The sequence below is a fragment of the Monodon monoceros genome, unplaced genomic scaffold (assembly GCF_005190385.1).
Source record: "Monodon monoceros isolate NGI ecotype Baffin Bay Population unplaced genomic scaffold, NGI_Narwhal_1 Super_Scaffold_6, whole genome shotgun sequence".
NCBI lineage: Eukaryota > Metazoa > Chordata > Mammalia > Artiodactyla > Monodontidae > Monodon > Monodon monoceros.
This window is the reverse complement of record NW_021703783.1, coordinates 15,055,618-15,081,364: the sequence shown is the minus strand read 5'-3', so window position 1 is coordinate 15,081,364 and position 25,747 is coordinate 15,055,618. Positions and strand designations below refer to the sequence as shown.

General features: G+C 34.3%; 1 protein-coding gene across 3 annotated transcripts in view; it reads right to left on the bottom strand.

Moving 5' to 3' along the window:
* Positions 1-25,747, bottom strand: part of AEBP2 (AE binding protein 2) — a 72,387-nt gene that overhangs the window by 12,462 nt on the left and 34,178 nt on the right. For 2 of the 3 annotated variants that reach the window (XR_003791096.1, XM_029205287.1), the window contains exons 4-8: positions 18,080-18,266; positions 15,105-15,229; positions 10,197-10,264; positions 8,016-8,129; positions 5,659-5,685 (exon numbers count right to left, since the gene is read on the bottom strand). Coding sequence is in view for 2 of the 3 variants with exons in the window: in XM_029205287.1 (XP_029061120.1) it covers positions 5,659-5,685; positions 8,016-8,129; positions 10,197-10,264; positions 15,105-15,229; positions 18,080-18,266 (521 nt within the window). In the remaining variant the exon portion in view is untranslated. Of the gene's footprint in view, positions 1-2,508; positions 5,091-5,658; positions 5,686-8,015; positions 8,130-10,196; positions 10,265-15,104; positions 15,230-18,079; positions 18,267-25,747 lie in introns of those variants that run through there. The other variant, XM_029205288.1, reaches the window with a different exon arrangement.

Genomic DNA, 25,747 nt, shown 5'->3' with positions numbered 1-25,747 from the left:
TTCAGAAAATCATATGCACCCCTATATTCATAGCAGCATCATTTACAATATCCTAGATATGGAACCAACCTAAGTGCCCACTGACAGATGAATGGATAAAGATGATGTGGTGTGTGTGCATGTGTGTATATATATGCACACATACACACACACAAACGAAATGGAATACTCCTCAGTCATTAAAAAAAAAAAAGATGAAATCTTGCCATCTGCAACAATCTGTAAGGAGCTTAAGGGTATTATGTGAAGACAAGTCAGATGGAGAAAAACAAATACTGTATGATTTCACTCGTATGTGGAATATAAAAATAAATGAAAAAAACCAAACAAACACACAGATACAGAGAGACAGCAGTGGTTACCAGAAGGGAAGGGGGAATGTGTGGGAGAATAAAATGGGCAAAGAGAGTCAACTGGTATGGTGATGGACAGATGGAAACTAAACTTTTGATGGTGAAAACACTGTAGTGTATACAGAAGTCAACATATAATGTTATAAACACCAACGTTACCTCAAGTTTTAAAAAAGAAGACATAGGCTGGGAATCTTCTGACCTACTCTTATGCAACGCTCAATGATGTTTATGCTAAACTATTTGAACTGGGCCCAGCTATCAAGAGTAAATGCTCACAATGCTCACCTTTTACAATCTATTATTCTTCCCTAGCTACACACTCACCCCAAAAAACTTTACTTTTCTAAAAGGAAAAATCCCTCAAACATGTAATAATCTTATATGAGACTTATTAGTCATCCAAATATAAACGAATTTCTGAAATGGTTTTCTTTAACAAGAACATATAAATCCTTGGCAATTTCATAATAAATTCGTAAGATTTATAAAATTTAACTTTTCCGTTAGCAGAATCGTATAAATACTGAAGAGGGAAAAAGGTCCTTTGGGTGACAATGCTGTGAGATGAAAACAATAAGATAAAGTAATCGAATACTGGGTAACTCCTTTAAAATAGTGTTATTAGTTCAAAACATGTTATTCATATCATAAATATAACTGAGGTCTTAATTATTTTAAAAATGCACTCTACAAATATGTGTGTGTGTATATGAATCACTTTGCTGTACACCAGAAACTAACACAACATTGTAAATCAACTATACTTCAATTAAAAAGGGAGGAGGGGCCTCCACAAAAACATGATTGAGGACATTTTTAACAAAATTAAACAAACTAAAAATACTTACATTACAACTGAGTATGTAAAAATATAACATCAATAATTCTTTCCATTGAGAATGTTCAGACAAACTGAAATATAGTTCCCTTTATAGGTTCATATATAAAGTTAAATATTATCACAGAGGGTGGTTTAAGCCAGATTGCTTCAACCAGTACTCTCCAAAATACCTTTCTTTAGCAAGTATTCACCTACAATACTCATTCAACAAATACTTCAGAGACTAATTTTGTACCATGCATCATGCTAGGGACTAGCTATGGCAGAAACCTAGAAAAATATATGGGTTGCAATTCCTGCTCTAACTGGTTACAAGTCCTTTTTAATTTTCAGAGTAATAGAACCATGTGTTATATACCAGGCAAATCTGATTCAGAGAACCAACTGGACTATGTAAACATTTTTTTTTAATTTTAATTTAAAATAATACATCATTTTGTCACATTCTTAAGGCTACTGAAGCTCATACCATTAGAAATGACAAAAGACTCTAACCCTTAAAACAAAAAAAATCCTCAAACCTTATTTATATTAAAGCTATAGTGCTGGAATTGCAAAACATTCTCCACTAGATCAGATTCTTTAATAATTAAAAAAGAAAAATATGTAAGACGTTTTCTTTAAAAATCTTACCTTTTAAGAAACACTGTATACATTTTTAGAATAGAAAAATATTTTTCATTGAACCCCAAAAAAGTGCCACTTCTCTCAAAAAAGAACACAGCAAAACCCCAAGACATTCAAATGACATATATGATTCAACTCCCTTTTTAATAAAGACTATATATATAAGCATCTCCTTGTAGGTCTGCAACCCTAGGCCTTGTTATACAGGTATCAGTTTTTCAAATTGAGAACCTACCTAAACTAAGAATTTCTCTTTGTCTTTTAGAGAACTTATGCAGAGGTATTAAAGACTTAAAAAGAAAAAAATAGTTGTAACCATATAAAAAGCCCCCCCATCAACTATTTTAAAGACTTAAACCGTATTTTCCCATTTTTATATTTTATTCAAATAGCTAACACTTTTATTAAGCATACAGTATTAAGAAAAGAATTCAAACAGCAAACAATAAAAGAGGTCTTAAATAACTGTGGCAAATTCTATCCTTTTAAGAATACTTGCATATTTAAAACACTTTATTAAGGTGTGAAAGGGAAAAAAGTTTCACAAAGGTTTACTGACGTGATTATCAATGCTTTCAAATGAGAGTAAAACAAATCTCAATACACATTGAGAGTCAATTACTGTCCATCTTAATTTCCTTTCATCTGAAATTCAGAGGTAATGTGTGTCTACTTTAGGGAAGATTTATATATGAAAAAGTAAGTTTATTAGAAAAATAAACAACTTTAAATTTTACAGTATTTTCCACTTCTAAGATTCTTTCAGATAGAGCAGATGTGCCGTACGATTTAAACATGATCTGATTTACAAAATCTCATTTAGTCCTATTTAGTAAAACAAAATACAAACGGCAAAATGTTAGTAACTATCAAGAACTCCAATGTAAAAGTTAAAAAAAAAAACAAAAAACCATCATTTGTTGCATGTACCTAATATGGCAATATCTACTCTGATGTATATTAAACAACTCACTGAAATTTAATGTGCTTATTACCAAGATAATACTATCATATTAAAATATAAGTTGTGCGGTCTAGCTTTATTTTTCAAAACAACTTATCAACTATAACCAGGGATTGGCAAATTTTTCCTTAAAAGGTGAGACAGTAAGTATTTTAAGTTTGCAGGCAATAAAGTGTCACTACTCAGCTCTGCCACAACAGGGAGAAAGCAGTCACAAGTAAATGAATGGGTATGCCTGTGAGCTGCAGTTTTGCCTGCTTCTGAAAAGACAATGGATTTTGAATGAGAGACTAATTATTTCAGGTGCCATATTACAAATATGTCATATATTGGGGGGCAGGGGGGCCACACTGGTAGGAAGAATAATATAGATGGATAGCTATCACTAAATGAACGCTATAAAATAAAAACTTCCACACTTGTTTCCCAATCATAATTGCATGTGTTTATATATGTATACATACAAGTTATAAAACTATTTCATTTTAATTCAATATTCTTTTTGGTGTGTAAATAGTATCAGAACAAAGTCAGATAAGCAGCAGAGTATCTTGAGCGACTGAGTACTCAGAGGCTAATCAATAACCACGAAATTTGGTTTTGACATCTCAGTATTTCTACACAATGGGAAAACTAATCTACTCGCTGTGCCCCTGAAGAATACAGATGTATATTTTAGATGTTTTAAAATTTAATTGAATTGTTACAATTTTGAAACTAAATGTGATTTGCTTTGTTTTATTAGAAAAAATACTCAGGCAAGGTCTACAATCATCGGTCAATTAAGAATGACTTACAAGAACATGAGGCAATAAAATAAAAATACAAGTACAAACTATATATCTGAAACACTTCTATTTGGCAATTTTATAACAAATCAAAATTTAAAAAGAACAAAGGAGGTTGCAGATTACTTCGTAGATACAGAATAAAGCAACTGATGAAGTGCTTAAGCAAAAGAAAACAAAAAAATAGTAAGAAAACACACTGCTTTTCTTCTTTTTAAAAATAAAACCACATTTGCTACAAGTCATATGAATAATACCCTTATTAAACAACCATTCCAGAATGTCTTATAGAAGCAGTGCTTTTATTTGCACTTCATTTAATTTTATATGACTCACTTCACGTATATAGCTCTTTACCCCATTGTTAACGAATAAAGTCTCCCATAATTTTTATTATTTTTTTAAAATTTTTTAAAGTAAATGAGAAATGATTTATGTATCATGGAACCTTTCCCATTTTGGAACCAAAAGGCTTATTAATTCTATATTTTTGTCTATTCTTTCTTTAAAAAATTTTAGTGTAAAAACTGCTGGTTTTTATATCACTGTAGTAAAGTGAAAACTCCTTAATCAGGAGTATTTTCTGCAGTTTGACTGCATATAACCACATACTTTACAATATGTCCTTCCAACAGTAAGGAAATAATTGATTTCACGGTCACTGTCAGAAATGAGTGCCATAATTCTATTATGGGTATAGGTCCTCCCTCAAAGACTTTCTGGAAGGATGTTCAATGTGTTTTGTTCTTACAGATATTAACAGTAGTACATAGTCCCTTAAGTCTGCAAAAGACATTTATTGTTAAAGAAGGTGCTTTATTAACAATTCCTCTGGCAGCACTAGTGAATTACAATATCCTTCAATATTATCTCTACCCATAATATATACATTTAACTTTTCATGCCTCTAGAAAAACATCTACAGTACATTTCATAATATAAAAATATATTACAAATCTGCTGAATTATTTACAAGCAATGTTCTATTATCTCTATGCAACATTTGTTTGATACAATACTAACAAGTTACACATATTTCCATTTCTGTAAGTTAAAAAAAAAATCCATATGGCTTCTTGCTTACCAAGCAAGAAAGTGATTTTATTTTCCTTTTCAAAACCAACTTTGGTGCATAAAGGATTCAGTTTGAAGATACTTTAAAAAAAAATACAATTTTTCTTATGTTACGAAAAAACAACTCATAACCAAATGCTTTCCTCAGAAAAAAAAAAAAATTAGAGGCTTATATAGGTTAAAATGAAAATATGAGGATTATTCAAATAATTTGAAATAAAGATTTTTCAAAAACCGTTAACAGATTAGTTATATAGGTAAATATTAACATACTGTACTCCATGAGAAAACCCTAGTCCTGAAAGGGGAGCCACCAGACATACTGCAACACTCTTTAACAGAAATTTTCAGCCCTAATTCGATAGACGAATTTTTAGTTGATTGCAAATGTCGTTCACTGTTTGCTTAAATACAAATTGAACACTTTTCTTATCAGAGTTCTGCAAAAGAACACAAATGGCAACCAATCACATCTATTTATCATAATTGAAAGGTAAATTATCTTTTGATAATTTTCATTGTCTAAATATTTCCTTATATGACTTCAAATCAATAGACACTGTCAAGACAAATATCCTTACAGTGCTTTTGGTATTTTTAAGGGCACATGTTGTAATTGGTTTTCTTTTCAATATAAACTACTGTAATCACTAAAGGGTTTTAAAAAAAAAAAAAAAAAAAAAAAAAGGGCAGCTTAAAGCAGCAAGCATGCAAAGCCTTTAAGAAGCTGTTCTACTAAGTTGCCAGAAGAGTGTTTGCTCAGTCTCCCACAGTGCCATTCCATGAAAGTGTGGATATACAGTAATATATTAATATATTCCACAGAAGAGCCTACTTCATTCACAGAATGTTTACACTAAGCATAAATATTATTCTAAATACTGGATTTAAGGGAAAAAAAGGAAGGGGGTTGACTCTAATGTGCAACTTTTACTAAACCCATTGTCAGTGACTAAGACTGCAGGTGTCCCCGCTTGTTTGCTTTTTATGTATTTATTTATTTTTTACCTCTTCAACCTCTTCTGCGGCATTGTTCTAGAAAAAGAGAAAAAGGAGTATTCTTTTATTCAATTGAATGAAAAACACATTAAGTGCTTCAAAAACACAAATATGTATAAGAAATAGGCAATGTGATGATCACTGATCACCATGAAAATTTATTTCCAAAGCATTCACATGATGGATATAAATTTAGTTACATAATATATATAGCTTGTTAAGAAATCCTTTTTATGTAGCCTGATAATGTGTTTCTAAAAAAGAATCTCATGTTTAACACATACATTTTAACCATACTTTAAAACTAATGTTTAAACCTCAAATAAATATGTCCTTTTTACTCTCATTTTGAAGTTAATATATTTTTGGAAGGTTTGTCATGCTTTCATTTTGAGATGCGCATAAGCTGTTAAGTTATTTCTCCTGAAACAAATTAGAATAATTGCTTTGTCCCCTCTTAATTTCACAGGTTTTCCCAGTCAAAAACCAGGCATCGCTAAGATGTTACACCACGGCAAATGTAGTGGGTTCTAGGACTCTGTACCACTTTAGAGTAGACTTGATTCTAATTTCCAGAATAGTAGAAGCATGAAAGTTTAGACTCAAGATTAAATGTTAAGATGGGGTGGAGGGTGGTTTACAGCTAAAGAAAATTAACACCACAGAAGCACCAAATATATCTTAAGAACATCTTCATTACTCCAGTAATCAGTAATAATTGCAGAATTATACCCTGAAAACAGGTGATGCAAGTCCTATGTATTTCTGGACATCAGTTCTGAGCCTGAATGATATTTATTTGTCACTTTCACCAAAATATCTTAATTGTTTCCTATATAGCATAAGAACAGCAAAAATAAGCTGATTCTGTGAAAAAGGAAGACCCTTTCAGAGTGGGAAGTAGAATGCAGGGCAGAAACACAGAAGTTAGTCTCAATCTTATAATTAAGATTCATGCCCCTTTGTCAACTCACTGCTTAAGGCATGTTTACTACCAGTCTTGGCCCTCCCCAAATACCACTCTTTTAGAATGCAAATTTTAATCACTCCCTTCAAAGAATAAGCAGAAATAAACCCTAAATTAGGTGCCAATAAATAAAGAATATTCAATTATTTTTCTTTATAAAGAGAAAGGTAAATCATAACTCTCATATTTTTGGTAGTGAATGTCCCTCAATCTTTTCCTTTAAGGTCATTTCACTATTCTCTCTGCTAGTTAATCTCTTGCTAACCTAGCTCAACCCACAAAAAACAAGTTTTCATTACATTTAGGACCTTCACCAAAAGATGCTTTAAAAGTTTGGAAGAGTCTCAATGTTTCCACACACCGCAAGGCCCATTATGTGAGAATTTCATTCTCAGAAGATGCTTCACATTCCAAAAAGTTGAGTCATGCAATGAACAAAACCTTCAAAGTATTTAATTGTTTCAAAATTTGGCATAAGACATAGTACCTTTACAATAGCTAAAATTCACATTTGGGATTACCAATTATTATGTCACCTTACTCTTACCCAACCTATTGCTATACTAAACTATAATTCCTTTTTAAAATATATAAAGTTCACTCATTAAGAGTGCCTTTTAAACATTTTCACCACTTTTTTAATCACCCTAGTATATGTCATGTGGATAGAGGCAGTATGGAGTTCAGTCACATCCTAGTTGTGTAACCTCTTGCCTCAGATTTAAGCTATTTAACCTCTTGCCTCAGATTTCCAATCTGTAAAACAGACATAGGAACACCTACTTCACAGGACTGCTGTGAGGATGAAGTATATGTAAAGCACCTAGCACAGTGACTCAGCACATAGCCAGTAATGTTGGTCTCTTCTCCTTCCCCCCCTATACCTTCATATGCACAGCACACTAAAACAAAGGTCAGATCAGAAAATTGTTAGAAACGTGAACACTCCAAGCTACCTCTTAAATAAAAACACAGTAATATTTAAAATGCTCTTTTGAAAAGTTTGGCGAGAGTACAAGTTTAAGAACTTCAACCATTAATGGTATTTAGGGCACATGCGATATATTCCCAGGTCAACACATGTGATATTATAAAAAAGAATTACCTACTTAAACAGAAGGAACTTATTTTCAAAATACTATGTATATCACAATTTAAGCTACTTAAGGTAAATTTGGAATTAACCTGGCATATAAACTTTACCAAAATATTACCCTTCTAGTCTACAATTTATAAATCATTGTGATGTAATTTCTATATACAAAACTCCAGAAAGCAAGATATGCTTGATACTGAAATTCAGTACTTAAAAATTAAGTCCTAACTTTATATCCAAAATTTAAGGAGACTTAAGATTACAATTCAAATAAATAAAACATCAAAGCAAGAATTAAATTACCTGTATATGTTTGGGTCCAAAAGCAAGGCAGTATCTTTGGGTAGCTTTGATAAATGAACTACTTTAGTTTTTAACTGATGTCGTTCACTTTCATTCACCCACACGTCAGGCAGACTATGAATTAAAAAACAAATCATATATAAAATAACATTAATTTTAAATTTACCCTTCACATTACCCAGCTTTTTCTGCTAGTCTGACTGGGGGACCTAGGTTAACGAGCTTCTCAGATGCCAAGGAAACTCAGTGATCTAAGTAGTGGGATGTAGAGTCCCAGCTAAAAAATGGCAAGGTGAAATTTTAGGCATAAATCTGGAAATGAATTATGATTTTTTTTTTTTTTTTTTTTGCGGTATGCGGCCCTCTCACTGTTGTGGTCTCTCCCGTTGCGGAGCACAGGCTCCGGACGCGCAGGCTCAGCGGCCATGGCTCACGGGCCCAGCCGCTCCGCAGCATGTGGGATCTTCCCGGACTAGGGCACGAACCCGTGTCCCCTGCATCAGCAGGCAGACTCTCAACCACCGCGCCACCAGGGAAGCCCTGAATTATAAATTTTTGATGGCAAAGCCACATCAGACTTAGAAACAAATATTAGAACACACTGTCTGCCTTTTAGTTTGCTAAGTGGAACTATATCTGAGCTTAACTTGATGAAAATCTGACACCTAGTCTCTTTCTGAAATAAAAACCCCACCAGATTAATTTCCACTTTAAAAAAAAGGCACATACAACCAAAATCCTAAATTTAAAAAAATTTAATCCTATAGAAAAATTCAAATAAAATGATTTTGATATTTGGATTGATCGATTTCCAAAATACTAAGGATACAGATATTTGAATATGATATTTTTTAAAGGAACTGTTTATAAACTTAATATAAAAAGGGCTCTTACAAATCAATATGAAACAAGTGGACACTCATTAGGTAAAAAGGAACAAGGGAGACAAAGGTCACAAACCATTAATTCACCAAAGATACAGTTTTTAAATTATCTTGCTCATAATCAAAGAAATGAAGAATGTAAGAATGCCAATAGCCAGTGTTGATAATAAGCCAGGGAAATAAGCTCTCTAATGCAGTAGATGAGATCAGAAATTGGTACAAACTTTCGGGAAGGCGATGAGTATCAAAACCCATAACATTTCGCATACTTTGTAAATAAAGACATTTTAATGTCTCTTTTTTTAACAGTAGAGAAAAATGGGTAACTTTAATATTCGGTAAAAAGGAGTTCATTAAATAAATATTACGTGCTATTTCAAAATATTTTAGAGTAGCATTTCCCTCAAACATGGAAGGGGCGGGGGTAAAAGGAAGTGGAAAATATGTTCTACACTAATAGAAGTTTGACAATCACAGGATTTTTAAAAAGCTAAAGAGATTTCTTTACTTCAATATGCTAACATGCATTGTAATCTTCCAAATCTATTTTTAAAGCTCTTAATTCATATCAGATTCATTAACATCTCTTTAGACTGGAGTTTGGGAAACAATATTACAGAAAAATATTTAATAACAAGTGTTAACCACATATTATTAATTTTTAATGATATTCCATTCATTTGAACTTATTCTATTCTTGATGCTGATAAGATTTTTATGATACATCTTCATTACCTTTTGCAACAACAAAAAAAATTATTTTTGAGAATAAAAGGAAAATTGAGCATGAAATTAAATTAAGGAGCATTTGGACCAGAACTGCTCTAATAAAAGGGTGCTAAAACTCAAAAGAAAAATTTAACACTCCTGGAAAACTGACCAACTGTTTTTTTCTATAAACTATCATTAATTGTGTGCTGGAAAATGTTTAGAAATTTTTAAAATAAATGATTCAAACAAAGGCACAAATAAGGTTGCTTGCACCCTATCCTACTTGAGGGTCATTAAAAATTCTAAAAATAATCATATCCTAAAAATGATTAAAAATTGTTTTAACAGCTTCCATTAAAAACAATTTTAAAAGCTAGTTTTAAAGCTTATACCTTGAGCCAGGTACTCTTAAGGGCTTTTACAGATTATCTTTTTAAGGCTGATGACCTCAAAATGTTTCGTGGTTTCATTTCTATAAGTCTTTTACTTTGAACCCAATAGCTTAAGTAATTTTTGAGTATAAGATTTTAATAAAAATAAGACTGATCAGTTTATTAGTTATATATATAGTATTCCAAATACTTACATGTCTTCAGGCATCCAATGAAGCAGAAGTTTTATCTTTCCAGAATCCTCTTTTCTCTTAGCTATTACCTAGCAATGATATAGAAGAAATCATAAAACTATTTATAAAAGATCATTTTAATATGTTTAAAAAACGCTTTTGGTCCTAATCAAGAACTTAAGTTTTCATGTCCTGGACCAGATATTACCACCACAACATCTTGTTCTGCCCCGGTTTGTAGCAATTTCCCACCTTTAATCATATATTTTCACAAAAGAAAAAGAAAAAAGGAACTGAAAGTAGCTCTGTACAGCCAAATACTAAAACCATATTATCTTTGAAAATGCTATTTATTTTACTCTCTACAAAGTCTTTAGCTGAGCCAGACTGCCAACCAAGAATCCATATTGGCTGAAATACTTTTAAAGAACAAATGAACAGTAAAGAAAAAATAATGCTAGAAAGGGAGAGGTCTCCTTTTTAGGATTAAGGTATTTGTCGTTTGCTTGGGAGTTTTCTGTTTGTTGGTTGATTTCTGTTATTTTAAATGAAACATTAACCAATCAGTGTTCAGTTCAGTTAGGAATCTACCTAAGTTAAAGTGTGGATCAACCAGAACATAAAGACCTATATAAGTGTAGTAAAAACAATATGCTTGTCACTCATTACCAGATTCAGAAAACTAAGGTAACGATTTTTAAAACTCGATCAAAATGGTATTTTATTAACTCTTAGAACTGCCATATTAACCAAATTAGCTCTTTAGTGCTTTAATAATTTAAATCTCAATATTTTTACCAAGTTTAACTTCCAAACAGCCTCACAAAGTAATGTTATGTGTCATTCTCAAAACAGAAGTAAAAACAGCACTTCATACAAATATAAAAGTTTCTGGCCCCATTATTTAAAAACCTATAGTTAAGTACCCTAATTCTAGACTCGGTAATGGAATCAATTAAAAAGCTCAAAGACAGATCTGCAGATGCTAAAACAAAGTATCTCTACAAAGAAGTAAGATATAAAAATAATGCAATGCAACCAAGTACAGCAAGCCAACTGACTGGTAACTAGGATTCTGCTGACCTCTTCTGGAGATGGCTCAAAAGAAAATGTTTCAATTGAAGAAGACAAATTAGGCAAACTGCACGGCGTAGTACCTCACATAAATATTTTTATGCAAATCTTTTCACTATAAATATGGTTATTTCCTATAAAAGTTAATTTGGTAACTAGGAAACTTACATTTGCAGTTGGCACTGAACATCTGACTACTGTTTAACATGAACTGCCCCCACCAACCTTTCCAGTCACACTCAGGGAACCTTAGAGAACCTCCTCACCTGGCCCCAAGGAAGACCTTTTGCCATTAGGGATGTTTCTTCCTTCCACTTCCCCCAGGAAAAGGTATTCTTCAGATTATACTACACCTTTGTGACTTTTCCCCAGTCAAGGTACCTCTGCCACCCCAATGTCGCTTGGGGGTGTGAATCACTCTTATTCCTAGGTTTTTAAAGTTTATGATAAACATAGGTAATCAATCATGTTCTTAACTCCTCTCAGATGTTTTCTACAGCTCGAAAACCTATTTTCATCTTCAGACTATTTTCACTCTGAGTAAATTTTAAGTTTTCTTCCAGACTCCTAATATCACATTTCTAGTTCCTTCATTTTTTTATCATCTTTACTCCTCCCACGGTGAGCCTAAGGATTTCATCCAAAGAGCTGCTCTAATGAAAGCATGAAGTTGATGCTTCATTTTTTAAAACACAACCTTATTTATCATCATCACCTCTATTCCCTAACATGTAGAGATACTTTATTACTAGACCATTATTTCATCAGATTTATCACCCTTTAAATCATTAAATGTTGATAGGTCCCAAACCTCAATCCTTTGATCTCTTTTCTCTTTAATACTTCCTAGGTGATCTTATCCAGTCTGATACCTTTAAATAACACTAATACGCTAGAAAGTTCTATTCTTATCTGTAGCCACACCTTTCCTCTAAGCTCAAACTCTTAAATCCTTCTGCCTACATGACAGAAGCACTAGATGTTCTATAGAATGTGCTGAAATTATGGCTCTTGATACTCCCCTCTCCCCGAATCTGCTCACCTCACAGCCTCTATTATATGGCAATTCCATCCTTTTGGCTAGCTGCCCAGGCCAAAAACATTGGAGTCATCCTTTCCTCTCGTTAATCATACCTGACATCTGATCCATCCATAATTCTTGTCAATACCACTTTCAAAAGATATCCAAAATCTAACCCTTCTTAGTATCTCCACTCCAACCATTCTGACCTTTTCTCACCTGAGATACTGAAAAGACTGATCCCTTCTCGCCCCAACCCTGACCTACAATCTGTTCTCAGTACAGAAACCAGAGTGAGCACATTAAAACCTGCATGAGAGGAAAGAGATCAGTGAGTTCTCTTAAGGCAGGGGGCAGAGGCCGAGATGAACTACAAAGCTACACCAGGAATGTTCTGCGTGACAGGACTGTTCTACAGCTCAACTGTGGTGGTGTGGTGGTTTCATAGGTAAGTACAAGCATCAAAACTCACAGAATTGCATATGTATTTTTTGGGCTGTGCTGCGTGGCTTGCGGGAGCTTAGTTCCCTGACCAGGGACAGAACCCAGGCCCGGCAGCGAGAGCCACTGGACCGCCAGAGAATTCCCTTGTATACTTTAAATGGGTGAGTCTGTATTTATTTTATCTCAATAAAAATTTTATTTAAAAGAAATCACAATAGAGCATGGCTACTCAAAACTCCTCCAATGGCTTCCCAATACAAGTAGAACAAAAGTCAACGTCTCAGTCCAACAAGACTCTCCCCATTGCCTCTCCGACTGCTCCTACTTTCTCTGCCGCACTTGCTTCCCTCCAGCCACACTGGCCTCCTCACGGCTCTTCAGACATACTTGCATGTCCCCACTTGAGGATCTTATGCTTGATTTTCCCTCTGGCTATGATGCTCATCCCCCTAATAACTGAATGGCTCATACCCTCACTTCCTTTTAAGTTGTTTTTTTTTTTTCCTCTTAAGTTTTTAATTTTACTAATTTATCTTGTTTAGCATGTCTCTTCCACTGGAGTGTAGGCATGGTTTCTTGTTTTGTTTTAGCCCGTTTTGTTCACTGCTGTATCATTAGTACCTGGCACATGTAGGTGCTCAATATTTAAGTAAATTAACAAATTATCCCTAATGCCAACTCTGGGTTTGGTGACCACATCTTACTGACTAAAAAAGAAAAATAATAATAGAAATCAAACTTATGGTTATCAAAGGGGAGAGGGAGGGAAGGGGGAACAAATTAGAAGTATGGGATTAACAGATACAAAATACTATATGTAAAACATAAGAAACTAGGATTTACTGTATAGCACAGGGAATTATATTCAATATCTTGTCATATCCTATAATGGAATATAATCTGAAAAAATATACGTGTGTGTATATATGTATATATATACGGCTGAATTACTTTGCTGTACACATGAACCTAACACAATATTGTAAATCAACTATACTTCAATTAAAAAAACTCATGGATAAAAAAATTAACTTATTTTTTATCTGACATGCTTTTATTCAGTAAGATAATTAAAAGCCTATTTTATCAAATCATGAAATATTTTATGATTACAGTCAATCTCCACTTATTTCAACTTAGAAAATGATTAATATTTTCTATCTCCTATTAACAATACATAAATGTAAACTTGGATAAAAAATGTTAGCTTTCAACTTAAAAAAAAAAAAAAGAACAATTATAGACCTGCCAAATCATAAACGTATGTTATCAAATTCCAAAGGAGGACTTTAACCATCACAGTTGAGCAAGCTCCTGGTCTTGCTGAATCCCAACAAAATTCCCAGTACAGACATTTTTACTTTGTCTTCATTCTTATTTAGATAACTATGTTTACAACATTCTTTAAAAGAGCCTAAGTATGATACAACTTTCCTTAAACCCAAACTCACACCATTATGTGCTCCAATCTCAGAAAAGATTCCCTTTCCTTTGTGTCTAATCTTCTACCTTCTTGCCTGTAATTTTGGGAATCAAAATCAAAATTGGGCACTTTGAATTGGAAGTATACATAAAAGAAAAAATGAAAATACAAGAAAACCTCATTATTAGAGGAGATGGGAAGAATAAGAGATTCAAACCAGTAGAGATATCAATACTGATCTTTTATATTTAAATTCTCATGCATTTTGATTAGAATATAAAAATAAAACCTAAATTTAATATATTTTCTATTTCAACAGGCAAAATTAAATAATCTCTCTTTCCGGGGATCCAAATCACCAAAAGTCTGGTCTAAAGTTTATTTCTACTAACTGACCTACACCAAACTATAGCAATATAAAGATGACTGGATAATAAAAATGGCAGGGGGCATGAGAAGAAAGAACAGCTCTCTATTAACTCCTAGTTAACCAAAAATAAATTCATTATTGCCTTTTCAAATTCAATACTTTTCTTTTTCCAAGTAGAACAACATAGTTATTCAACAAATACACTGAGTTCCTACTATGTGTCAGGTACAATTCCAGACACTTGGAATACATTCACGAACAAAACAGATTAAAATTCCCTCCTTCATGAACCTTTCATTTGATGGAAAGCTTTAACACAAACTTTAGATGTGCATTTTATGGGTGATGGAGGAGCATGCACCACATAGGGATGTGAGTTAAAAGAAGTCTAATGCTCTAACTTTACCTGCAAGGAAACCAGAGGTCAGAAAAGACACCTAGTTTACTTAAGGTCAGAGACTGATCTTCAAATGCCTAGCAGCCCAAATGCCACCCCAATATTCTTAAATAGTTCAAATTAAAGGCTAAAAAATTCAACATAATCATTAAAATGTCAAATTGTGGGAAATATTTGAAAAAAAAAAATCAAATACTTACAGTACTATGAAAAACAACACTGTGTCCCTTCCCTAAACTTTCTATATGAGCTGAGAGGTTAAAGCATATGGCTCGATGTCTTATCGCATCCAGTGTTTGTGCATCGAAGAAATCATGTGGTCGTGCTAAAAGTCAATATAAAAGAGGTAAAGAATATTTAGAAAAATATAACAGTCTCCAAGCAACCATATTAGTAGTCCATTTTCCACAAAAATATGTAATAAGTAAAAAAGACTGAAACAACGAATAAGTATCTATCTAGTGTTTAAATGCAAGATTTTCTTTGCTTTCAAAACACAGAACCTAGCTAACAAGGTAAGGATATACAAAAGCAGAACTCCAACCAATGAGTAAGTGTGGGTTAATTCTGCCCCTTGGTGTGTGAGGTTCTAGCCTCCAACCTCATGACTGCATATTTCAGCTACTATCTTTTTCATATAATTTTATATTTTACTCCAGCATCTCTCCTGAGCACCAGTCCTACATTTTCAACAATCTGATAAACGTCTCCATCTGTGCACTACACACAGATCTCATTCACCTCAGCCAAACATATGAAATACATTTCATGAACATTTTACATTAATATGTAATCAAAAATTTTTCCAGATTTGACACAGTGGTCATATTATTTTGGAATTTTTGACAAGCATTTTCTTGATTAAGAATAACTCTTCTAACAATAATCTAAGAAAATTATAAATTCTCTTTTGTTTTTAATTTTTTGGCCCTGCTGCCTGGCATGCGGGATCTTAGTACCCCGACCAGAGAGTGAACCTGTGCCCCCTACAGGGGAAGCACAGAGTCTTAACCACTGGACCGCCAAGGAAGTCCCATAAATACATTTTTAATGCCAATGAGTCCACCAAAATTCTTTCTAACTCTCAATGCCACCAGTTATTAGCAATATGACTTTGCACAAACTGCTTGATCTACCTTAGACTGTTTCCTTATTTGAGAAATGGAAATATAACAGCTATAGATTATGAATAAGTAAAATAAATGTATATGAAAAATGCCTTCAGTCATAATGCAGTTTAGATTAATATGCTCACACCATTTTTTAAAAAATAAATTCACAAACTTAGAGTAAGCAATCTTTTAGTATGATCACAACAAAGTTAAACATTGAAGATTTGATAAAAACATTTTTAAAATTTCTATTTTTATCCCACTAATATTATTATAAACATGTTGTTTTTATTCCTAATAAAAACACTGTTCAAAGTAAGGAAAAAGAATTTATTATTTTACAGTTGTGGAGCTTTCTAATATATGTAAAATATCTCAAGATCATCTGTAATTAAAAAGTAAATTTTAGGGCTTCCCTGGTGGCGCAGTGGTTGAGAGTCCGCCTGCCGATGCTGGGGACACGGGATCGTGCCCCGGTCCGGGAGGATCCCACATGCCGCGGAGCGGCTAGGCCCGTGAGCCGTGGCCGCTGAGCCTGCGCGTCCGGAGCCTGTGCTCCGCAACGGGAGAGGCCACAACAGTGAGAGGCCCGCGTACCGCCAAAAAAAAAAAAAAACAGTAAATTTTCCCGACAATAAAAGAAATGGCTTGATTTCCTGGTACAGCATACTCTGAATTACATGTATGCTGATTTACCACACTATTCTGACTTACCACTATGTGGAGTGAAATTATCTCTACTATTCATGGAGTTCACTGTACATCTACACAAATCTAACAGCTGGCATACTCAACAAAACAATGTGAATAGCTCTTTTCTCATTGGATTTTTTTGCTCAAAAGGAAATAAACAAAACGCCAGCTAGTGATAAACTAACAGAACCCACAAGACTAAGAATGCAATGACAATGGGAAATCAGTTAAAAAAATTTTAAAAATTTTAAAAAGAGAGATTTATGGGAGAGAAAAAGTCATGATTTTACCTAAAGCTGAGAAACAAATCCCCTTCCTATTTTGATCTGTTGCTACTGGGGGGGGGAAAATGTATACTTTCTCCATGCTCTCCAAATATGCTTTTTCCTGAGAAGGATAAGCACTTAGAGAAAATAACAGTAACTCACCCCTCTAAATCATTCAAATATATCACTCCTCACTCAAGATTCAAACACAGAAGTCATCACTTGAATTAAATTCAGAATAATAAAAGCTCCCAAATTTCAGATATGCATTCAGACCTTAACCATGTTATGTCCACTATTAAAGTGTCGAGAATGCTCAACTAAAATAACAGTCTCCAAACCAGGTGTGTGTCATGATCCAATAGAGTGGGGAAGAAAATAATATCACTTCTGGATTTTTTTCATCTCTGTTTTTCAGTATTCCTTCTTGGTAATTATAATGCACACTAGCAGTGTTACCTATATATGCTGTATAAATACACAAGTTAAGATTGGGTGCCCAACCATTTTTTTAATGAGCTGTATAATGAAATACCTTTGAAGACGACAAAAATAGAGACTCTTCGCCTGCGGTTCAAAAGTATACAATCATCTAATTATGTTCTATCCTAAATATCAAGGATACATCTCATAATTTGATGAGTAAGCCCATAACCATTGTACATGTGTGTCACAGCAAGACTGTTAAGTAGAGACACAGACTACACATAGCTTTGCTATTCACACACACCACTTTGGAGCAGACAGGTTACTTAACTTTTACTTGATTTTTATCTTTAACATGTTCAAATTTTCTAAAATATTGTCAGAAATACCAACACTGCCATAATTGGCCTTAATTTAGAAGAGAATCAAAGTAGCCCACAAAATCTAATTACAGAGCTTGTATTCTTAAGGCCACATATACCTTACATTCCCTTAGCTACTAGAGGTAAAATATACATCACTGAATTCTCACAGTGAAAGACCAAGATCCTATCTGTTCATTACTGTTAACAAAAATAGATAAGCAGAGTTGAAGAATGGTAAAAACTGAATTTGCATGAAAGCCCAAGACAAAAACCAAACCATCTAATACACACTGATTTTCAGTGCAACACTTACGTAATGAGCGTCGTCTTTTGTTCTTTAATTTCCTCCTTTTGTTCATTCCAGCTTTAGAAGGAGATTCTTCTTTGGCCTTTGGCTGGCTAGAAACTTTTGAGGAGTTCTGCTGACTGAAGTGTGTGGGTACATGGCGAGCTAGCCCTCCCTGAGAAGCAAAGCTGGCATTGCAGCCACCAACAACACACTAAATAAAAAAATTTAAAAAAATGTCAGGGATGCTGTATAGGATAGAAGCAAAATATGAACGAGTGAATATTTCATATTTTCAGAAGTAAATCAGTAACACTACAGAACTAATTCCAGAAAGGATCTATGAGGGACTAGTACAACCCTTTCACTTTATAGGTTGCACAAAATACAGATTAACCAGTGACAGAGCCTGGAAACTTTCATGACTCCTTAGTTTACTGCTCTTCCCACCATGTGCAAGACAAAAATAGTGGAATCTTCTTCCCAGAAAAATCTGGAGGTTAATCACTTTTAAACTAAGAGGAGCAGTAAGTTGTTTTCACATCAAAGAATAAGATAATCGAACAATTACTGGGATTCCTGGATTTTCAAAGTTATTTTTATTTTAAGATATATGCTACTTCAGGGAGTTTCCCAGTGGCCTAGTGGTTATGATTCCAGGCTTTCACCGAGTTCAATCCCTGGTCAGGGAACTGAGATCCCGCAAGCCGCGGGGCCGCAAGAAAAAAAAAAAAGATATATGCTACTTCAAAACCTTCATCAGGCTCCCAACTGCTCTACACTGTTTTAACAGACAAGAAAGAAATACAATAATACTGACTTTTAAACTACTGGATCTAGTCGCTCACAGAAGACAACTTGTATGCTCAGGGTTGGTCTTATGCAACCCTCTATAAGTTCCATTAAATACTGCCTCCTCAGCCTTCTGTACTTGCAAGACTGAGAAAACAAGAGGTCAACTTAACTACCCAAGTCACCTGGCAGATCTGCTATTCCAACAATGAATGCAGAATGTTTGGATATCACTAAAATTACAATGCTCAAATTAGCTACAGTGCAAGTGTGTGATTTCTAGTTAGATCTTAGAAAATAGTATTTGCAGGTCTTCTAACAAATGAATGTTACTAATTAAAACAAACATTTTCCAAAACGATCCCCAAATAGCAAAATCCACAGCTGGATTTTGCTGGTGGCCTTCTATTAGTAAGTTATTAAAGTTGCTTAGTTTCTGACTTGAAAACAAAACTACAAGGACGCAAATTTGCAACGTATGCTACTAAATGTATCCATCACATTATTCCCAGGTGGTTCAACTTAATTACATTTTTCTAGATAATACCACCAAAAAATCCAAATGCTTCCAGGCTCTTTCAATCTAGGTACCGTACCTCTACCATTTTAAACTTCTAAAAACACACTACAACCCTCTCTTAGTTGAGATTATAACTTTATTCACAAAATCTCTCTAAATCTGCCCACGTGAAAGGGAGTTCATCCTCTTTTGAGGACATCCTCACACTTTCAGAGCATAATTAGATAATTTATCCTAACTCATCTTTTCCATGCATTTTGAAGGCAGGAACATACTTTCATGAATATATATATATTAGCAGAAGCATCTTGCAAATCACAGGTATTTCTAAATACACTGGCTTATAGATTCTGATAAAAACCAATGCTAGCTAAGACATCTCACAGCAAAATCCTTATATAGTGCCATTAATAATTATTCTATTTATTTCAATATACAAGAGACATGTTATGGGCTCTAACTGTACTGAGAATTGCTAACAGAAGGTTAAGAGGCAGAGGAATGACTCAAGATTTTAGTTCAAATACTTATCTATTCTATATTCAGTACTATGTAAGATGCTAGAAGTATAAGGATGATTAAGACACAGTTCTTGCCCTGAAAGTGCTTACATGTGATCGGCAAGACATACATACAAAGCAACAACTTCAAAGGACTATAGTCAGGGGTAAGGCACAGAGTGTTATGGGAACCCTGAAAAGAAGCAATTAGCCATATTCAGTGCTTACCAATTCATTTAATTCTTACAATCCTATCAATAGTGTGGTCCTCAGATAGCCTACATCAAGAATGTTCAGCTACAGATTCTGACCATGAGAAGTTTAGCATCTAACGGATGCTGAATTCTTAGAATTTAAAAACTTACTATACGTATTTTGAGTACCAGGAAAGAATAATGGTTTTTAAAGCTTCTGTCTTCTGTAGATTACCACATTGCCATAGAACACCGCAGTCTACTACAGAAGCCACTAGCCAGGTGCTGCTACTTAACATTTTAAATAAGGCTACTATAAGAAACTGAACTTTTATTTTTATTTAATTTTATTAATTTCGTTGAGGTGAATTTCACATAACATACCATTTTAAAGTATACAATTCAGTGGTATTCAGTGTATTCACAATGTATAAACAAATACAAGGTTATACAAGGATAGCTCCACATCCTTGCCCAGACTTGTTATTTTCCATTTATTTTATTAAAACCATCCTAGTGAGTATGAAGTGTTATCTCATCGTGGTTTTTATTTGTATTTCCTTAATAACTTTTAATTTTTAATTTAAAACCTGATATTCAGTTTAACTACTGAAAAAGTTTTAAATATGTTTGGAAAACTTGTGTGTGAATCTACTTTTCCAACTGCAAATTTTATGAAATCTAAATACAGATGAAGATGGGGGGGTGTTAAGAGTTTGGGATTAACATATACACACTACTGTATATAAAACAGATAAACAACAAAGCCTACTGTGTAGCAAGAGAACTATATTTAATATCTTGTAATAACCAATAATGGAAAATAATCTGGAAAAGAATATATATACATTTTATATATATGTATGTATAACTGAATCACTTTGCTGTACACTTGTAGCTAACACAACACTGTAAATTAGCAATACTTCGATTTTTAAAAAATGGTTAAAAAATAAATTAAATAAAGATGAATTGTTTAGCACCTGAATTAAGGGTGATGAAGTAGAATTGCCCTAATGGGTTAGTTTTGCACTGTCCAATACATTTTAGTCATTAGACACATACAGCTACTGAGCACTTAAATTGTGGCTAGTCCGAATTAAAAAGTGTTGTTAAGTATAAAATACACACCAAATTTGGAAGATTTAGTACCAAAAAAGCAGAACATCTTATTAATTATACTGTATATTGATAAGGTGCTGAAATGATATAATCAGTTAAGTCAAAGATATTACTTAAATTATTTTCACTTTTTTCAATTATTTTTAACACAGCACTGGAAAATTTTAAACAACACATTTGGGTCACACATATTTCTATTCTACAGTACTGCCATAGACTAAGCCATGCAGTACTTATTTTTCTTTTCAATTTTAGATGTCATCCCTGTATTTCCTAACACCTACCCTAAAAACATACTTTAGGGCTTCCCTGGTGGCGCAGTGGTTAAGAATCTGCCTGCCAATGCGGGGGACACAGGTTCAAGCCCTGGTCCGGGAAGATCCCACATGCTACAGAGCAGCTAAGCCCGTACACCACAACTACTGAGCCTGCGCTCTAGAGCCCGCGAGCCACAGCTACTGAGCCTGCGCTCTACAGCCCGTGAGCCACAACTACTGAAACCCGTGCGCCTAGAGCCCGTGCTCTGCAACAAGAGAAGCCACCGCAATAAGAAGCCCGCACACCACAATGAAGAGTAGCCCCCGCTCACCACAACTAGAGAAAGCCCACGTGCAGCAACGAAGACCCAACGCAGCCAAAAATAATAAATTTAAAAAAATAAATAAAAAATAAAAACATACTTTGAATAAGCATAATTTGTGTCCCATGTGTCAGATACTTCAAGGAATACAATATAAATAAAACAGTCTTTGCCCTTGGATTCCCAGTTTAGTACTGGTTATTCAAAAAAATTTGTTGAGAAACTCCACATTTCAAATTTTAGAACTGCTTGCTACGTGACTACAGTTAAAGCAGCCATGATAATAACAGTTCAGGTCCAAGTCCTCAGGTTTAAATTGAAAGGGATTTTGTGATATGAATCCACCCAGGATTATCCTTAATTACAAGGGCCCAAATAGGCTAACAGATTCATTTTGTCCTGGGTTCCTTCAAAACTACAAAGACTAAGCCCTGGTAGTATCTAGAAGTGAGAGAGTAAATGTCACAAGTTTATTTTAATCAGCAATGATTCAATGCTCAGGATATAAAATCAATAATGAGAATTCTAACAGAAAATTGTTTTATCTTTGATTTTTATTATTCATCAGTCAAGAATAAAAAACAAATCTAAAAAAGAAAATATAGAAAGTACAATGAGAATTTAGAATGAGAGAAAAAGAGTATTTTAATGAAAAGAAATACAACAGAATCACACACCTTTCACTAAAACACAAATTCTTTTACCCTAATAGAGAAAGTAATTTTAAGCACCATCTAATCAATATTCCACTCATTTAGTGTTTATCCCAGAGAACAAGGTGAGAGACAAATCTGCTGCCTCAAATGGTCTTAGTGCCTTCACTCCTCTTAACACAAACATCTCATGGTGCTGAGTGATTTTACTGTTCAAATATTCAATGTTTCACCCACACATACAACAATGACTATGGAACTCAAGCTACCACACATGGTGCTCTGGTTTAAAAAAAAAAAAAAAAAAGCCTGTTTCAACAATCAGGGAAAAAACTGGTTGTTGGACATTGAGTGTTTTAAATGTTCTGTCTCCCAAATCCACTGAAACATTCAATATGTCAGCTACTCTTGTGGGCAAGTAGCTGTTAAAAAATTTGAAACGTGGAACGACAGTTTTTTCAAACAGATTTGTTCGAATGAAGTAACACTAAGACTTTCTTTGCTAGTACAAAGACTGTCTTATTCATACTCATATTCCCGTTAAGTAGTATGAAAATCTACAAGGGGCGACTGAAAGATAGAGCAGAAAACACCAGTTTCACAGAAGATATGGTAGTATTTATTAGCAGGTAATCTAAAGGAAAACAAAAATTCCAGGTAGAAACGTTGGTTTCTTAGTTTTGACAAATGTACCACAGAATGTGAGATGATAAGATTGGGGGAAAAAAATTGGGTGAAGGTACATTGGTACCCTCTGTACCATCTTTGCAACCTTTCTGTAATTCTAAAATCTTTCCAAAACAAAAAGCTTTTAAGATTCTCAGGTAGAAAGCACAGCCTATACAAAACCACAATGAGGGCAAAATGTGACCCATTTGAGATCTACAAGTATTATAGTATGGCTGGAACACAATTTCCTATGAAGGTAAAGTAAGGGAATGAATGAGAGTAGAGAAGCAGGTTAAGTATCAGATATGATATTATGCATCATGCTAAGAAATAGATTTTAATTTAGAGAGGAGTTATCAAGGATTTCAAATAGTAATAACTAAGTGAACCTTAGAAGAACTGGGAATAACAGAGTGAGAAGTAGTAATAATATTCAAAATACCCTGAGAGGCAAGCAAATCGATAGGATTTGCTAATGCATGGGGGGGTGGGGCGGTATAGGAAAAGTTAAGAGAAGAATCAAGACTATTTCAGGGCTCTTAAAGTCAGGGTAACTGGATGGAAGATCTTAGTATTTACTGAGTCTAAAATAGAACCATGTTTGAAATGGAAAACCAAGATTTTGTACATGTTAAGTTCAAAATGCCCTATTAGACATCCAAGCTGAATATTCTATTCTGGAATCCAAGAGGGAAAGTCAGGGCTACAGGTAATCTGGGAGTAATCAGAATATACACAGTATTTAAAACCAAAGGACTATGGGGCTTCCCTGGTGGCGCAGTGGTTGAGAGTCCGCCTGCCGATGCAGGGGACACGGGTTTGTGCCCCGCTCCGGGAAGATCCCACATGCCGTGGAGTGGCTGGGCCCGTGAGCCATGGCCGCTGAGCCTGTCCCCTGCATCGGCAGGCGGACTCTCAACCACTGCGCCACCAGGGAAGCCCTAGGGTGAGAATTTTTGACAGCACTCTCCAACATTTAGAAGTGAGGCAGAACAGAGGTCAGCAAAGCAGACTGGGAAGAAGCAGCCACTGAGTCTGGGTGGGGATGAACAACAGGCAAGTGTGATATCAAGGAGGCCCAGAGAAGAAAGAGTAAAAACAAGATCCCATATGCAACATGCACATAGTAAACACAGCATACATCTTTCTTCCCCTGTGCCTTTTTTCCTCCTTTCAACGAGCACTGAATTGGTAACCTCATTTACCAGAGAAATACTGCTTAGTTATCAGCTTTTATAACTAACAAAGTTCACCTAGTGTTATAATAAGCGGTATTTTTCTTACAGGTCCCCCCGTAAGAGAAATATCTTGTAAACAGAAGTTCTTAAGCCTGGGTACACACCCAAATCACCAGAAAGATTTCTTTAAATATAGCAATGACAGGCAGCACATCCCAGAGATTCTAATTTAATTGGTCATGGGTGCAACTCAGGCACCAGAATTTGAATACCGAGTGGCACAGCTCATATAGTAAAAAAAGAACTACCTCTTGATTCTTACCAGATTTCCAAATAATGAGATCCCTACCATTCTCAACAGTGACCAATTGGTTTTTCATTTCTGGAGGGGAGAGGAATCACCTTTTGTTTTTCAGTATCATCATGTTCACTGCAGCTATTTTCCTTATTTTACTCAAACTGTACCATCTTTGGTCAGTGGGAGCCTCCTAAAAACTGTCTGCCAAGGCTAGGGAACATGAGAGCTTCAAATACACAGACACACAGAGACACACAAAAAGGTAAAGGAGAATTAAAGCTAGAACAGGGTGCTTTAAGCTTTGTGTTATTACAGAGAATGCCTGTTGAAAAGCAAAAGATTCTCACAAAAGATATATATATATACACAAATATATAATTTAAAAAGATACATAATATATATATAATTTTAAAATGTATTTTATACATATATCTGTGAGGTGATGGATGTATTAATTAACTAGATGGAGGGAATACTTTCACAATTGACTAATGCATATCAAATCATCACGACGTATACTTTAAGTATCTTACAATTTTATTTGTCAATTATACCTCAAAAATGCTGGGGGGAAAAAGGAAAAGGTTTTTTAAATTATCAGTATCGACTAACATTATGAAACAGGTTACAAAGGAACTGAAGGAGGAAATTACTGCATCACCCATCGCAGTGAATGATGTATTATTAGCATCACTATGTCCCGTAAAATTTACCAGAATTTGCCTGTGTGCACAACTGTAAGCCACCCACAGTAATAAAGATATGCTAGCTTAAGTCTGGTCTGATAAAATTTCTTTTTTCTTCATCGACAATTTAGGCTACGTTCTTGATTCCAAAACACCTAAAAAGACTGTCTATTTCATGTATAAGGCCTGAAAGAAAATCTGAGTTTTTCAAGCAAAACTCTATCACAATAAGAAGTCACTCAGATGTGTCACTATTATGAACGAAGCCCATCATGTTGAGCTGCTGGAGACTAGCTGCTGAGGAAAACTTACAATAAATTCATTAACCCATGACAACTAAGTGACAAGTACTGTGTTCAAAGTAAACAGAAATACTAGAGTAGGGGAGAAACATGTAGGAAGAAAAAAAAAACTATGGAGCCTATCTGAAAAGTACAACTATGTAATTTCTAACATACTATACAAATTTGTTCAGACAAGCCACTGCCACACTGGCAAAAAAG